Source organism: Daucus carota, chromosome 3 (assembly GCF_001625215.2).
Source record: "Daucus carota subsp. sativus chromosome 3, DH1 v3.0, whole genome shotgun sequence".
Classification (NCBI taxonomy): Eukaryota; Viridiplantae; Streptophyta; class Magnoliopsida; order Apiales; family Apiaceae; genus Daucus; species Daucus carota.
In genome coordinates, this window is record NC_030383.2 from 47,706,071 (window position 1) to 47,721,834 (window position 15,764).

At 34.6% G+C, this 15,764-nt stretch overlaps 2 protein-coding genes and 1 long non-coding RNA gene across 10 annotated transcripts; all 3 read right to left on the minus strand.

Moving 5' to 3' along the window:
- Nucleotides 1–203: 203 nt before the first annotated feature.
- On the minus strand, nt 204–3,257 carry LOC108213137 (uncharacterized). The gene is made up of 3 exons (XR_010289897.1): nt 2,870–3,257; nt 2,305–2,459; nt 204–1,684 (listed from the first exon to the last, which is right to left on the minus strand). It is a non-coding gene; the product is annotated as an uncharacterized LOC108213137 (long non-coding RNA).
- A 179-nt stretch (nt 3,258–3,436) lies between these two features.
- Nucleotides 3,437–5,288, minus strand: LOC108213134 (uncharacterized). Its single transcript, XM_017384877.2, has 2 exons — nt 4,913–5,288; nt 3,437–4,024 (listed from the first exon to the last, which is right to left on the minus strand). The coding sequence occupies exons 1-2, from the start codon at nt 5,172–5,174 to the stop codon at nt 3,642–3,644; spliced, it is 645 nt and encodes a 214-aa protein (XP_017240366.1). The 5' UTR covers nt 5,175–5,288; the 3' UTR covers nt 3,437–3,641.
- Nucleotides 5,289–7,895: 2,607 nt separating this feature from the next.
- On the minus strand, nt 7,896–15,525 carry LOC108213133 (hypothetical protein). 8 transcript variants are annotated; one of them, XR_010289896.1, is made up of 7 exons: nt 14,687–15,525; nt 12,245–13,828; nt 11,718–11,923; nt 10,653–10,719; nt 9,761–9,830; nt 9,164–9,471; nt 7,896–8,769 (listed from the first exon to the last, which is right to left on the minus strand). XR_010289896.1 is itself a non-coding variant. In XM_064089171.1 (7 exons), exon 1 carries the CDS (start codon nt 14,949–14,951, stop codon nt 13,989–13,991), a length of 963 nt encoding a protein of 320 aa, XP_063945241.1. In that variant the 5' UTR covers nt 14,952–15,523; the 3' UTR covers nt 7,896–8,769; nt 9,164–9,471; nt 9,761–9,830; nt 10,653–10,719; nt 11,718–11,923; nt 12,245–12,387; nt 13,054–13,988. The 8 variants fall into 8 exon arrangements, 7 of the variants coding, with proteins under 7 accessions (XP_063945241.1, XP_063945242.1, XP_063945243.1 ...); XM_064089171.1 differs by having other exon boundaries at nt 12,245–12,387; nt 13,054–15,523; XM_064089172.1 differs by adding an exon at nt 8,973–9,030 and having other exon boundaries at nt 12,245–15,523.
- Nucleotides 15,526–15,764: the final 239 nt, after the last annotated feature.

Genomic DNA, 15,764 nt, shown 5'->3' on the forward strand with positions numbered 1-15,764 from the left:
CTCTGGTTGACTTCATGCCTCTCAAAATAATGAATCACAACAGCCATTATTGTATGTGAAAATTATGAGAATTAGTTAATGTTGATCTGCAGAAGCCTCTCTTTATCGATCCTCATCTGCTGAGTCGATCATCATTCATCAGACTTCGTCTCTCTGGTACCTTTAGTCCTTATGATGTTGATGACATCTCTGTATCACGATTTTATGTGATAAATAAAAATTTATTATCTACGTCAAAATGTAACTTATATACCACTCTGATTAGTGGTTATAAACAAGTTCATGTATTAAATAAGAATTGTGTGTATTAGCAAGTTTAGGTGCAGTTTATATACTAGAACCTTGAATGCATATACCCTCAAGTTCATAATCTGATTAATGAGTGCATGAGCTTGCTGTATATTGTTACAGGATTCTCGTTTTCTAATCAAACAAGTAATGCCATGACTTTGATCAGGATACACACTTTGTATGTTTTATGTACAAAAAATAAAACAATTTATGTTCTTACGTTTTCCCTGTAATTCGAAGATCTCAGGATACCCAGGTTTGATCCTCTTGCTTTCGCCTTATATTACACATTAAAAGATGCTCAACTTGTTTGTGTACGTGCGATCAATTCAACTTCTTGCTTCAGTATATGCCATTTCTGTTATAAGTTATGTAATTTCATCCAAAAAGATTTTCAGTGTTGTTAAAATGAAAGCAGAAGTTCAATAAAATATATGAAATTGTTGACCTGCTAAAGTTCATTAATTCTGTGAATCACACTCCATATTAAGCAATTTAACTACGGGTTCGGGTCCTGCCAATCGATTGTTACAGCAAACTATCCGCGGTTTGTTATAACCGAAAGACATTAACCCTGGATTTCTTGTGAGCATGAGTGGCCTATAAGCCCATTCACACTTTAGACACTCATTCTAGAGTTTTTTCCTTTCCACGGAAAAAAACAGCGGATAGTTGTTGCCACAATCAATTGCTAGGGACCATCTCCCTTTAACTAGATATTAAAAAAAAAAAAAAAAAAAGATCTAGCACTCATGTCTGCTATGATGGGTGGCTATATTGTCTAAATAGTTATAATATGCCAACTCTACGTCTACCACAACAATCACAGCTAAAAAAGAACTGCAGATGCACAAAGGAACAATTACTAATAGTCAAGAAAATAAATATGTCACCGAGTAAAATTTCTCCTGAAAATTTTACCCAGACAATAGATGAATTTACAGAGACATTATTATAATAGAATGGGTTTGTCTAGTGTGTGCTCATGGGCACATGCTAAGCGCGGAATTTTATATGTTTGAGAGATTTGGATTGGTGTGGTGGTTGTATATGCATGGGGTTCACCATTTATTAGGATATGAGAGCCAATCTAAAACTCCCAAACATATAAAATTCCGCGCTTAGTATGTGCTCATGGGCACACACTAGAAAAACCGTAATAGAATTTAAAGACTATGACCAGTTGTTTTTATAAGTTACTTCCCCATGTAACTTTAGTGCACTTCAATACAGAAACCCAATTACGGTGACAACTGACAAGGGGCAGTAACAGTTGTAGTCAAAGGTAAATGTGTCATATCTTATCAATGATTATTACCTCCAAAGGGGATAAATATGCACCACGGCTAAAAGTCATTTCTATACGGAAGCACTTGGGATCTTCCAAAGGCAACTGCATATACACCAAAAATACATCTTAACTGGTGAGCAGGTATGCATGTTTATATATTTTTTATTAAAAAATCATAACAAAATAATCTTTTTTTAGGTCACCAATTATATTTCTAAGACAACTGTTTATCAAAGAGTACCTGTGCAGGTAATAATATATATAATGTGAAGTTCTACATGTACAAGAGAAATTACAGGAAGGCGTGTCTTCAAACAATTATAGGACTGTAGGGAACATGCAACTATCTGAAGTCGGTAAGGTAAATTTTAAAAAAAATATATAGCAGAAAAGCAAAGTTTGTGGTCTGACCAAATGAATTTTGCGGTAAGACCAATAGTAAATTGAAATTCGTCAGGATAATAGTGGGAATGAATAGGTGATGACAGGATTATAACCCATTAGCAAACACAATTTTGAAGTTATAATGATACTGCCTAACTGGATACCACTTAGTAGAGAAATCATCTTGAAGTTATAATGATGCAACCTTATTTGTCTTTAAACATAAGTATATTATATCCATAACCATAAGTTTACAAGCACAACATGGCATCAATGGTCTTACAAAATAGCAGCAAAAAGGGAAATATCATGTACTTCATGTGAATCCAAAAGCTCACCATTAACTGGTTTTTCCACAAAAGGCTTCCAAAAACGATTCCCATGAACTTCAACAAAATCCTTTTCCTCAACAAAAAAAATCCAGGTCCTCGTATGGCACATCTCTATTAACGAGAGCGTATCTCGGAACAGGAATACCATACAGTTCAAGACGCTGTACCACCAAATATTAAAGTTGTTACAAACATACACATTAAGAAAGAGTTGTGGAGGGCAAAAGGAACATGAAACTGATAAAGATATGTAACAAACTCATTGTAAATGATCCGTGTATAGTTTAGATAGTTGAATTGGTTATGAATCAAGTCACTATTTGAGTATTCTGTGCGCTGCTGGAAGTATAATTGTGTGGATAAATGGAGGAAATAAGAATGACATGGGAGTTTGCAACCTAGACGTTAGTATCTATATAATACTCTCAGTGAGGAATACACGTCAAGGGTAAAAGACACATGTCTTGAGCTATGAAGCCACGGATGGGTGGATACTGTCCTTTAACCATCCCTAATCACTTCTGCCAAATAAACTATGATGTCTTTCATGTTTCTATGCAACCATCTTTACCTCTGGAGCCAAAATCAGCTTGAGCATCGAATGTCTTTAGCTTCCTGATTTAAAAATTTTCTCTGACCTGAAAGAATAATCACCATGATGGATATGAACACACACACACACACATATAGTTTCTCTAGCTTTAATCAGCGATTTTTTTCATTTCAGCATTATGCAATTTCCCAGCAATCAATAATAAGTTACCTCTTACTATTCTGAATTTGCAATAAATCAGAGAGGTTAGTAATAATATTTTACCCATTTACAAAAATTAAAGAGACTAATTAACTCTTCATTGTCTTTTCCAATATTGACAAAAACATTAGAACCCAAGAATAATCATTTCTTTGAAGACATTCAAGATTATATGAATTCGAATTATTGAATTTTGCAAGTAGTGGTTTACCATTGTTCCTTACACCCAAGAATTCCTCCCGAACATCTTTACTTAACTAATTGACATCTTCATTCCCCCATAATTCTATCGCAGCCACGGGTAGTCCCCTTTCACATACAAAGTAAGCACTGGATTGACCAAATAGATAAATAATAAAAACATGTGGCAAAAATGCAACCAGATTGAGAAATGAGATTTGACTTGGTATATCAATCTTTGTTACCACCATGTATAACGAGGGTAATTCTTAAACAAAAAAACATGATCAGATATATTCATAAATCAATTGCTCTGAATTTTATCAAGCAAAAAATAAAATCCACAAAAATCGATAGCTCAGTTTTAGGAGTAGCAAGGCTTCGGACTTGATAATTTTTGCAATTTTCTTCAATCATTAAGCAAAACCAAACTCTCTACAAAAGGCCTAATGACATAAGGTGGTCCATTGCCTCCATTGTACGGGGAATTGGGAGTCCAACGATCCCATGAATCAACGAAACCATTTGCTTGATGGCTCTCAAGACTGTATGAAATCAAATTATTAGATTTTGCAAGTATTGGATCACCGTTGTTCCTCACACCCAAGACTTCCTCCTCAACATGTATACTTGGAGTGACACACATCTTCTTCTCCCACGTAAACTCATTTATATGATCATATTTCAATACCCACATGTCAAAATGATTTACCTCCTCATCCCAAACGAAGTAAGCCATAGATTGACCAAACTGATGAATGACAGGAACAAGTGGCAGATATGCAATCCAGTCTGGCAATGAGATTTCACAGAGTATATCAGTCTTGGTATCAAAGCACAAAAGTGTTCTTTGCTTATCCAAATCAACCCCTACCCAAAATGCAAACCCATTAATGAAAACAACATTTTCAGGATCAATGATGATTGTCGAAATAAATACACTCTCTTGACTTGATTTCTTCCAAGAATTAGTTTTTAGACTATAAACACCAATGATGACTGAGTGGGGGTGTGGGGGCAATCCAGGTTTGATAATAATATGTATCACAACATAATCATCGACTTCAGGTAAAAAGCCAAAAGCTAAAGCATCCCAAGCGTGACGGGTTATTGTAGAGGGAAGAGGGGATTTGGGAAGAGTTTTGTATTTCTTAATGAGAGGATTCCATAGATAAAAGTTGCGCATACGATCGCAACTAGTGAAACGTATGGTTGACATGCAGATTAAACCATAAGATAGAGCAAACCAGACATGAACATCATCATTAGGCAAACCAGGAGGAAATTCAAGTTTGCAATACTCTTGACATTGCAAGTCATCAACACGTACTGTAAAACGTAAACTATCATCCTCGTGAAATAAAAGATATTTAGGATGATGTTGATTATAGTTGCCGGTAACAATTTGCTTCTGATAATTTAACTGGAGGCTGATAAACACAGGAGATATTACCAAACAATTCCATGATTTTTGTACGGACCTACAACGCAAGATATCTTTAACAGGCAGTCTAACAAGAATATCTGCCAGTAGTTCCTTAGGTAAGTCGTGAATACGCAGCCTGTCGCCGTGCCTTAGCGGACCACTACTACTAGTCAATTGACAATTAATCGAACACTTAGCTTTCTCTAAAATCATTGCTTTTTTCGACTTTTTCCGAACAAGAGAACTAGTGTTACCTTTCATCATTCGGAGCTGCGAGTGAAAGAATCCCGGAAGCCTGGACTTATGCTTTGATTTCTTGATCCTTCGAATCCTCGGAACTGGAACCCTTGGAATCACCGTTACCTTACAAGGCCCCCACTCAAAAAAGCGACGACGACTTCTTACAACCAAATTGTTGTTATTATTATTCAATCGAGGACAATCACTGCCAATCGAATCAACAATCTTCGCTTGTCTAAACATCGTGCCGCTGTTATTGATTTGATTGGAGCTCATGTTGATTGGCCCTATCAGTTGTGTGAGAATTTTAGTTAAACAATCCGAAAACCCTAGAAATATAAGTATAGGAGAAGTGTGAAGAATACGACGTTGCGCTCTGATGGCTCCAATTTTCCTTTCTTCCCTTTAAAATACTCTATTATTTCATTTATTTGTAGTATATTTTAATTTGTAAGTTGTTTGAGTTTTTAACATATTTTCCTCAAAAAAAAAACATATTTTCATAAGAAAATTTATACTTGTTGAAAATGTTTCTAAAAATGTTAATTTGGGCATATATGTTAAAATTGATTTAAATTTTAAAATAATGAAAGCAATTTTAAAAATAGATATACATTTACGAAAACAAAAAAAAATTATATTATTTTTCAAAAAAATACTTAAAATTATGTGATGTCCCAGTAACCATCATACATTCACAATAAATTTATCAAGACATCACATGATTTTAAGTATTTTTTTAAAAAATAATATGGATTTTTATTTTTATAAGAGTATATTTATTTTAAAAAAATTGTAAGAATATAATTTCTTGAAAAAAAGTTACATATTTATTCTATTGCCGCTAGAGCTGTGATTCGAATCGGGTGACTCGCGAGCTCGCCCGGCTCGAACTCGTTTAACTATGCTCGACTCGGCTCGTGTAGTTAAACGAGCAACGAGCCGAACTCGGGAAAAGGTTCCGGCTCGTTTTATTAAACGAGTTGACTCGACTCGTAAAACTAAACGAGCCGAGTTCGGGTAAAAGTTTAGACTCGATTAAGTGTAAAATCAAACGAGCCGGCTCGCCCGACTCCCTAAAACTGGATCGTTTAGCTAAACAAGCCGGCTCGACTCGACTCGTGAAATTAAACTAGTCGAGTTCAGACAGAGATTTAGGTTCGATTAGTTAAACGAGCCAGCTCGGCTCGGCCCAAATTACACCCCTAGTTGCAGCTAAATACGATAAGATGCAACCAAAATTAACATTCAGTACTATTGAAAGTAAATTCAATTTTTTCTTTTTGAAGAAGATTACCTGGGATTGTATTTAATTATAAATATATAAAAAATGGTTGAAGACGGCATTTTTACAAATATTATCAAATTTTGAAAGAAAAACTTAATTTTTTTTATAAATTTCCTAATTTCAATTATACCTCTAATTTATTATATTTTTCTCTAACAATAATGGATATGCCCAATTTATAATAACTACGCTGAAATCAAAACATTCATTTGTCATCATGTTACATATTTTAAGAAAAAATAACATCATATAAAAATTGATAGGTCGTGTCTCTTGACACAATCATGTGTCATAGGGAGTTTATCTAACACATTGTGCGGGGTCGTTGGATCTATAGGTTCGGATTCAATTTTATTTTTTAATGATCTTATATAAATATCTGCGGAACTCTTTTATTTTTTAATGATCTTATATAAATATCCACGGAACGAGAGTTTGTCTTTACGCAGATAATATAGATCCAAAAACTTCTTTTATTTTTTAATGATCTTATATAAATATCCACGGAACGAGAGTTTGTCTTTACGCAGATAATATAGATCCAAAAACTTCTATACAGTATGTTAGATAAGCCTTGTTGACACACGATTGTCAAGTAACATGACCCAAAATTGATATAATACGACTCCATATAATTTGAAAAAATTATTAAAGTAAATTTTGATTCTATTGTTTACTCTTTTAAAAACTATGTATAGAGTTTAATTTATAAAATATTTCAATATATAAGATCATGAATCATGTGTCATGATTGTTATCGATTTATTCATTTGTTATTATTATCTTTTTGAAAAGATAACATAAATTTAAAAAACAAAATGAAATTTTAATGTTTTTCTGCTAACATCGTTATGAAAATAATAACTGAATAAATAGTATTATTATTATTAAAAATTTAAGAAGGAATGAGTAGTGTAGCGGTGGACAGACGATTCACACGAGAAGACCAGTGAAAGACCAAAGTTGTATACTGCAGTAAAAACTCTATAAATAAATAATGTCAGGAGAGGAGAAAGTTATTAATTTAAAGAGTTATTAATTTATCAATAAATTATTAATTATTAATTTAAAGAGTTTTTAACTGATTATGCTATACATTTTAAACAAAAATGCAAATTAGTCTATGCCTTTTAGAATTCTATTACCGCAAATCTTGAGATTCAATATAAATTACTAACTACTGTGTTCATATGTATTGTAGATTAATAATGATGTTTGAAGTACTATATTGTAAATGTAAGGATAAAGGATAAATGTGTTCGATGTACCGTTTTCTTAAGTAAATTTCTATTAATTATTAATTTATGAGATTTTTTTGGGACCAAAAATTATAAAGAGATCTCTCGAAAGATTATTATCTTATTATTTTATCGAGTTCTTCAATTTTTTACATTGGCCCAAGTCAGATCCGGACAAATTTATTATTTTAGAAAATTTATTAATTTACCGAATATTAATTTGAAGAGTTTCTGCTGTACTTTATTATTCGTGAGTTGTCTTGGGATTCTTCAACTAAAATTCTTGGTATGGGTGGAATTCTTTCATCACTACTCGGCGGCGATGCCGCCACCGCTGCTGAAGACCAATAGTAAACTGAAATTTGTTACGACGATAGTGGGAACGAATAGGTGATTAAAGGAATATAACGCATTAGCAAACACAATTTTGAAGTTATAATGATACTGCCTAACTGGATACGACTTGAACAGTAGAGAAATCATCTTGAGGTGTATTTAGTAGACACTTAATTTACAAATTAAGGCCAGTGCTGAAAATGATTGCTCAACTAGCAAGGTTCAAAAGCACATTAAAGTGATGAATATAGTATGCTTTGCAGCATTGGTAATACAATATTCAGAGATCAGAAATCTTACACAGAGCAGGACAACAGAAATTAACAGGAATGATTATTGCACATAGATGAAGCTTTATTATGTAAATACTAGATACAATCTAGTAGAGAACAAGATATTGGATTGCAAAACCGTGTATTTAGTTCTGAAAAGGTTATTCAAAAGAAAGTTGTACGATGTTATGAGCAAAATAGCTTCAGCAAGGAATCCTTGTTTTACTAGACAAAGTGTCTAACTAGCAGGTTGATTTATATGGGAATGGTGACTGTAGCTTCTGAAAAGTGAAGTGAAAACTACACAGGCAGAAAGCAAATCTGCACATGCTACAACATGATTAACAGTAATACAGTATATTGCCAGAGGAGGGCAACAAATTATATATCAAATCCCTGGGGACTGTAGCATAGTAGTCTCCCCTCTTTCTCCTAGTAACAGGAAGTGAGGATTTAAGGCATATGTGAAAGGGAGGATGTGAAGTGATGATTCACACTGATACTAGCAACCCTAGAAACATATAACCAAGCTTCCGATGCAAACTATATAAAATGGAAGATGCACCTACCTCCGTGTTTACAAACATTCTCAAAACAACATAACTCATGTAGTCAAGCTCCTCTGTTTTAAACAACCGTTCCAAAGCATTATCACAGAACATGCTATCCTCTCCTTGAAGTGATTCATCCAAGTTACAGTAGCGAAGAACATTCATCAAAGAGTGAATATGTGATTCCTGTCAAATGAATAATGCAAAAACTATGTTAATATGGTGGATATCAACACAGAGAACAGTAAAGGAAATGATCTATCCCATTACATTGCCTAGGCTTCATGGACAGGGAGAAGAGGGACAAGGGAACATCAAGCCAAACTTAGCTAGTCATAAATCATCTAAAAATCTAAATGAGTTGCAAAAATTTGACGTCCTATATAAACAGATGTGAAGTAAAGGCGTGTTCGAACATGTCTATCCGGTGTCCTCGCATTTGCATATCTAAGGGACAAATGTAGCACGGCGTCATTAATATTATAATGAAGATATGTATTTCTGAATTCATGTCACTTATATATCACAAACAAGTGAGGAATGAGAATTTTCTCAATAAGGAAAAGGATGCCGCATTTACTTTGGATCCAACCGGTATTTGATCTCTTTGCCATCATCCTCCTCCTGAACCATCGACATGTCACTTGTGAAGCTGTTCCTCCAGGTGTCCTCCATTTTACTATGAGATATTCGTTGATGATCCTGTTCTTCTTTCATTGTCTTGTGGACTGCTGACTCTTTCTCAGTCTTCACTGGTGTTGGTTCTGTGAAGGTGGTATTTATAGTTGATTCTTGCTCCTGATTACTCTTTAGTTCAGCAACACTGATTGCTTCCTCACCAGTGTTCCTCAGATCAATCAATATTTTACCAAGCAAGCGTCAAGCAATCTGAAAAGTATATATAAAACGACACAAGTGACAGTTCTCTGTTAGATAATGCCATTTGCAGATAGTCTACAGTACAGTGCTGTGAAATAAGCTGAAAAAGAGTGTAACATTAAAGTAAACTAATGCTATGATCAGTTTGTATTGACATGTAGGTTAAATGATATCCTGAAACAAAAGAGCACATTTAACTCATAAACCCTAGGAGTTGTGACTTATGTAGAAGTTGGTGCCTGCATTTTGACAATAACAATAACATGAAAGTAGATATGTCTCGTAATGTGATGTTTACCTTTGAGCCAATCTTCAGTTTCTGCTTTGGATTAATACCACTCATTGGGAATAACACAGTCTGCAAGTAACTTAAATTCAACAGCAAGTATCGGTCAGTTGGAATGTAATTACAAGACTATTGCCTCAGATAGTCGTTCACATAGCATTTTTTTTCTTTACTGAAGTCTATGCCGACTAAATCTATCTTACTCCAAATCTAATTAGGACGAACACCAAACTATCAATAAAGTGAACCATATTTAAATAAGATGCAGTTGCAAATTGCAATCATATCAAAACAAAATTTTCAATTTGTTCAATAAAAGAACACACTGGGGTTGCACCAAATATACACGGCAAAGATATTGGCCCTGCATTCTTTTAGAATAAAGTACAGGAAAATATATGAAGGGAAGCGAAATAACTTTGTCTGCTCCTGAGCATTAACAAAAGAATAGAAGTAACATGAGTAAAATACAAATATATAGATACGAGGAGAATGTGGTTTTACTTGGAATCAGGAAGTTTCTAAAACTTTATTCACTTACTCCTAACCCCTGTTCAACCCACTGAGGAGTAAAAGTTTTGGAGTGAGATGGAAGGTCTCTTTTTTTAGCTGAAAAATATTAAGGTAATTTCACTTCTTTTAGTTTTGCTTTTCTCCGCATCCGAAACTCCATAGTTTAAGACTGTGATGTACTTAATATACTTAAATCCTACGTATCTGATATCTGCGCAATTTGAAAGTTAGAAGCAGGATTAATTAATAATTACAAGAAACGCTGAAGATAATCTAACTAAAAGAACTACATGCAAATGAAGGAATGCCAAACATTAAACAAATTACTCTCTTCCAGCAATATCTGAAACACTTGAAGATGCGAGGTCAGACAAAATATTTAATTTGGTACCTGAGCAACTTTGAAGAGTTCATCCAACCCTTCTACATTAAGATGCGCATTGTGCAAGAGATCATACCTGTTAAAAGGAATGGACAAGTTCACAATTACAATATTAAAAATTGATTTGTCATCTAACTAATTAAAGATATTACAAACATAATATTGGAACAAGAAAATAAGAGATCATTTGTTAATAATTTGGCACTATCTTTCATAAAATTATTGACCAAGTAACCTTTGGTGGTTTATACATACTCCGTATGAATGCTTTTTCATCCCTTTAAATCTAAACACTTGACCCTTTCAGATCAATGTGCTATAAAAATCCACCACCACCACCACCCCATCAGCCCCACGGCATGAGCAGAGTGTATAAAGGGTCATTACCATTTTCTGACACTTTCACCCTCTAATTTTATGCCCTTGACCCTCTCATATGATAACATTATAAGAATATTATTTGACATGTGTTCACAAAATATGAGAGAGGTCTTGAAAGGCCGGGATCGAATCTAGACCAGCATACACACACATCCTAAGGCAATGCCGGCGCTGTTTCCTTTGATCTTGCAAAAAAAAGGCATACTATCCATAGGAAAACTATATGGCAGCGCCAAAAAAACTCTGCTTAACTTAAGAATAAAAACTTTAATGAAACAATAATCAGATCTACTTGTAGATGCTATATATTTTGCAAGTAGAATTGAAAGAGACCATTTTAGGAGATTGTTTGGCAGAGTTGAAGTGGAGTTTCCATCGGTCAGCAGAGTGAAATTCCAGGACTCGGGATGGCTCTGTCGACGGCGGATATTCAGCAGCGGTGGCTAGGGATGAGCGTGGTTTGGTTTGGTGCGGTTTGAACCAAAAACCGCACTGTAACCATATTAATTCGGTTTCTAAAATCAAAAAGCAAAACCAAACCAAATAATATTGGTGCAGTTCGGTTTTCTTGATTCGGTTTCAGTTTGAAATGGTGCTGTTTCGGTTTTAAAACCAAATAATAAAAAATGTGTACCAAAGGCGTTTTCAAAGAACAAATCACATAAGTTGAATCTACTTAAAAGCCATATATACCTTGTTTCTCATGTAGCCCACAAGTCCAACTCCTACTGCTAGACATTTGGTTACCTTCCTTACAAACCAGGTCGCAACAAGAACAGGAGCTTCTGCTTTAAATAACAAGATGACTCCATCTACATCATGTAATGTGCTTTCGTTGGATGTCTTAGGAAAAAGGCCAAGCACAGCAAAAAAAGAATCATCCATGGTTGAAGTTATGGCTGCATAGATGCACAAGATACCAAGACGGACAGCATATGGATAAATATTTCAGAAGCTCAACAACTGCAATTAATTTTACCAGAAAATCACAGTAGAAAGTAGAAACTTCTGCAACGAATTATAAACAAAGGGTATAAAAAGCTCTATCAGGAAGGGAACTGGAGTGCAAATGCAATTATGCAACAGCTGTACAAGTATTATGGAGAAGCATTTATGCAAATGAAACTCATTCACAGATAATAATTCAAAAACTCCACACAAAGAATATGTGAAGACTACTGCATTGCAATAGTAGAGTACAAAAATAAAAATAAACATACCATTGCCAGTTTGTTGCTGATAGCCTGATACAGCCACAAGATACCCTGATTTAGCTTAGGAACACCTGCATTTTTATATCAATATATAAGCCAGTAATGCCAATGTACCCTGATGCTCCGGTCACACACACTGTCCTCGTCCCCTGCAGATACAATACATTAGAAAATTATACCAATCACATTCATGGCCTTTTCTGACTGCCCTGTAGTCGCGCAAATCTCACCATCAGAGTATTCTAATTCAAGATCTGGAGTTATAGGATGTCTTTTTTATAACTCAAGATCCAGCAGATATGTTGAGCCATTAATATATGTACCATTAGCAAGACAAACACTAGCCAGAAACATAAATAATATATTACAACTGATATACTTCAAGTCTTCAAGGATCAGAAATTATTCAAATCAAAAACTAAAGTATACAACATTGGTCTTTCACTGGTCTTCTTGTGTGAATCCTCTGTCCACCGCTACTCATTCCTTTTTAGATTTTAACCATAATAATAATTATTATTCAGTTATTATTATTTTCATAAAGATGAAAATAGCAGAAAAATAAAAAAAAAAATTCATTTTGTTTGTTAAAATTTAAGTTATCTTTTCAAAAAAGATAAAAATAACAAATAAATAAATCAATATTATGCAAAATCTGATTCTCCACAAAAGGACAAAGACATGAGGTGGTAAATAGCCTTCCTCGTAAGGAGAATTAGGAGCCTAGCCATTTCAAGAATCACCAAAATCATTTCTTTGAAGACATTCAAGATTATATGAAATCGAATTATTGAATTTTGCAAGTAGTGGTTTACCATTGTTCCTTACACCCAAGCATTCCTCCCTAACATCTTTACTTGGCTAATTGACATCTTCATTCCCCCATAACTCTTTCGCAGCCACGGGTCAAAATAAATTAGTCCCCTTTCCCAAACAAAGTAAGCAATGGATTGACCAAATAGATAAATAATAAGAACATGTGGCAAAAATGCAACCAGATTGAGAAATTAGATTTGACTTGGTATATCAATCTTTGTTGCCACCATATATAACGAGAGTAATTATTAAACAAAAAATCATGATCAGATATATTCATAAATCAATTGCTATGAATTTTATTAAGCAAAAAATAAAATCCACAAAAATCATAAACTGATAGCTCAGTTTTAGGAGTAGCAAGGCTTCAGACTTGATAATTTTTTCAATTTTATCAATCATTAAGCAAAACCAAACTCTCCACAAAAGGCCTAATGACATAAGGTGGTCTCTTGCCTACATTGTACGGGGAATTGGGAGTCCAACGATCCCATGAATTAACAAAACCATTTGCTTGATGGCTCTCAAGACTATATGAAATCAAATTATTAGATTTTGCAAGTATTGGATCACCGTTGTTCCTTACACCCAAGACTTCCTCCTCAACATGTATACTTGGAGTGACACACATCTTCTTCTCCCACGTAAACTCATTTATATGATCATGTTTCAATACCCACATGTCAAAATAATTTACCTCATCCCAAACGAAGTAAGCCATAGATTGACCAAACTGATGAATGACAGGAACAAGTGGCAGATATGCAACCCAGTCTGGCAATGAGATTGCACAGAGTATATCAGTCTTGGTATCAAAGCACAAAAGTGTTCTTTGCTTATCCAAATTAACCCCTACCCAAAATGCAACCCCATTAATGAAAACAACATTGTCAGGATCACTGATGATTGTCGAAATAAATACACTCTCTTGACTTTATTTCTTCCAAGAATTAGTTTTTAGACTATAAACACCAATGATGACTGAGTGGGGGTGTGGGGGCAAGCCAGGTTTGATAATATGTATCACAACATAATCATCGACTTCAGGTAAAAAGCCAAAAGCTAAAGCCTCCCAAGCGTGACGGGTTTTTGTAGAGGGAAGAGGGGATTTGGGAAGAGTTTTGTATTTCTTAATGAGAGGATTCCATAGATAAACGTTGCGCATACGATCGCAACTAGTGAAAAGTATGGTTGACATGCAGATTAAACCATAAGATAGAGCAAACCAGACATTAACATCATCATTAGGCAAACCAGGAAGAAATTTAAGTTTGCAATACTCTTCACATTGCAAGTCATCAACACGTACTGTTAAACGTAAACTATCATCCTCGTGAAATAAAAGATATTTAGGATAATGATGATTATAGTTGCCGGTAGCAATTTGCTTCTGATAATTCAATTGGAGGCTGATAAACACAGGAGATATTACCAAATAATTCCATGATTTTTTTACGGACCTACAACGCAAGATATCTTTAACAGGCAGTCTAACAAGAATTTCTGCTAGTAGTTCCTTAGGTAAGTCGTGAATACGCAGCCTGTTCCTCACTTGATAATTAATCAAACACTTGGTTTTCTCTAAACTCCCATGTTTTTTCGACTTTTTCCGAACAAGAGAACTAGTGTTACCTTTCATCATTCGGAGTTGCGAGTGAAAGAATCCTGGAAGCCTGGACTTATGCTTTGATTTCTTGATCCTTCGAATCCTCGGAACTGGAACCCTTGGAATCACCGTTACATTCCGACCGCACCACTTAAAAAAGCGACGAAATCTTCTTACAACCAAATTGTTGTTGTTATTATTCAATCGAGGACAATCACTGTCAATCGGATTAACAATCTTCGCTTGTCTTCTAAACATCCTACCCCTGTTATTGATTTGATTAGAGCTCATGTTACGAAACTGACAGTCACACCTGCAGAATTCTATACCTATATCCACGAGACTAACTGCGATTGGCCCTTTCAGTAGTGCGAGAATTTTAGTTGAAGAATCCGAAAACCCTAGAAATATAAGGGGTCAAATCTCAAATTTACACTAAGAATAAAAATATCGCTGACTCGATTTATCGGGAATTCACATGTACCGCTGTAATAATGGATTATCGATTTTTCTATGGTATGATAATGGGCACACAATAAGCACAAAATTTGATATCTTTTTTCTTATTTTGATTGGCTTACATCCATTTAATAATGATGACCTCCTGCATTCACACCAACCACACCAATCAAAACACACCAAATTTATGAATTTCCGTGCTTAGCATGTGCCCATGGGCACATACTAGACAAACCGATGAATTATTACAAAAATGTTAACTTTTCTAATTGTCTTGACGGAAAGTAAAACGTGACATACATGATTTGGATAGGTAGGATTATGATCGTTTGACTATCCTACTTGTCACATAAACAACAGTAACTTCTTTCTATATATAGTATATATAGCAGCTAGGATTCTTTGTCTCAAACCAATTGAAACAAAAAAAACATATCTGCAACAGTTTGTTAAAATGAAAACATCTCCTACACCCATAACACACTCTGAATCAAACTTTTTTTCTGGGTAGTCGGTGAAGAAGGATGAGCACGGGACTTGCTTTTGTGGGAGACCAGCTAGAATCTTCACTTCTTGGATCTAAAAAATCCGGAAAGAAGTTTCTATAAATGTGCAGCATTTAAGGTAACTTCTTACTTGTTTTTG

Coding starts and splice junctions, on each gene's coding strand:
- LOC108213134 (XM_017384877.2), bottom strand. CDS start 5,174: ATGAGCTCCAATCAAATCAATAACAGCGGCACGATGTTTAGACAAGCG. Junction 4,025..4,912: donor GCAGCTCCGAATGATGAAAG/GTAACACTAGTT, acceptor TCTCATTGCCAG/ACTGGATTGCATATCTGCCA.
- LOC108213133 (XM_064089171.1), bottom strand. CDS start 14,951: ATGAGCTCTAATCAAATCAATAACAGGGGTAGGATGTTTAGAAGACAA.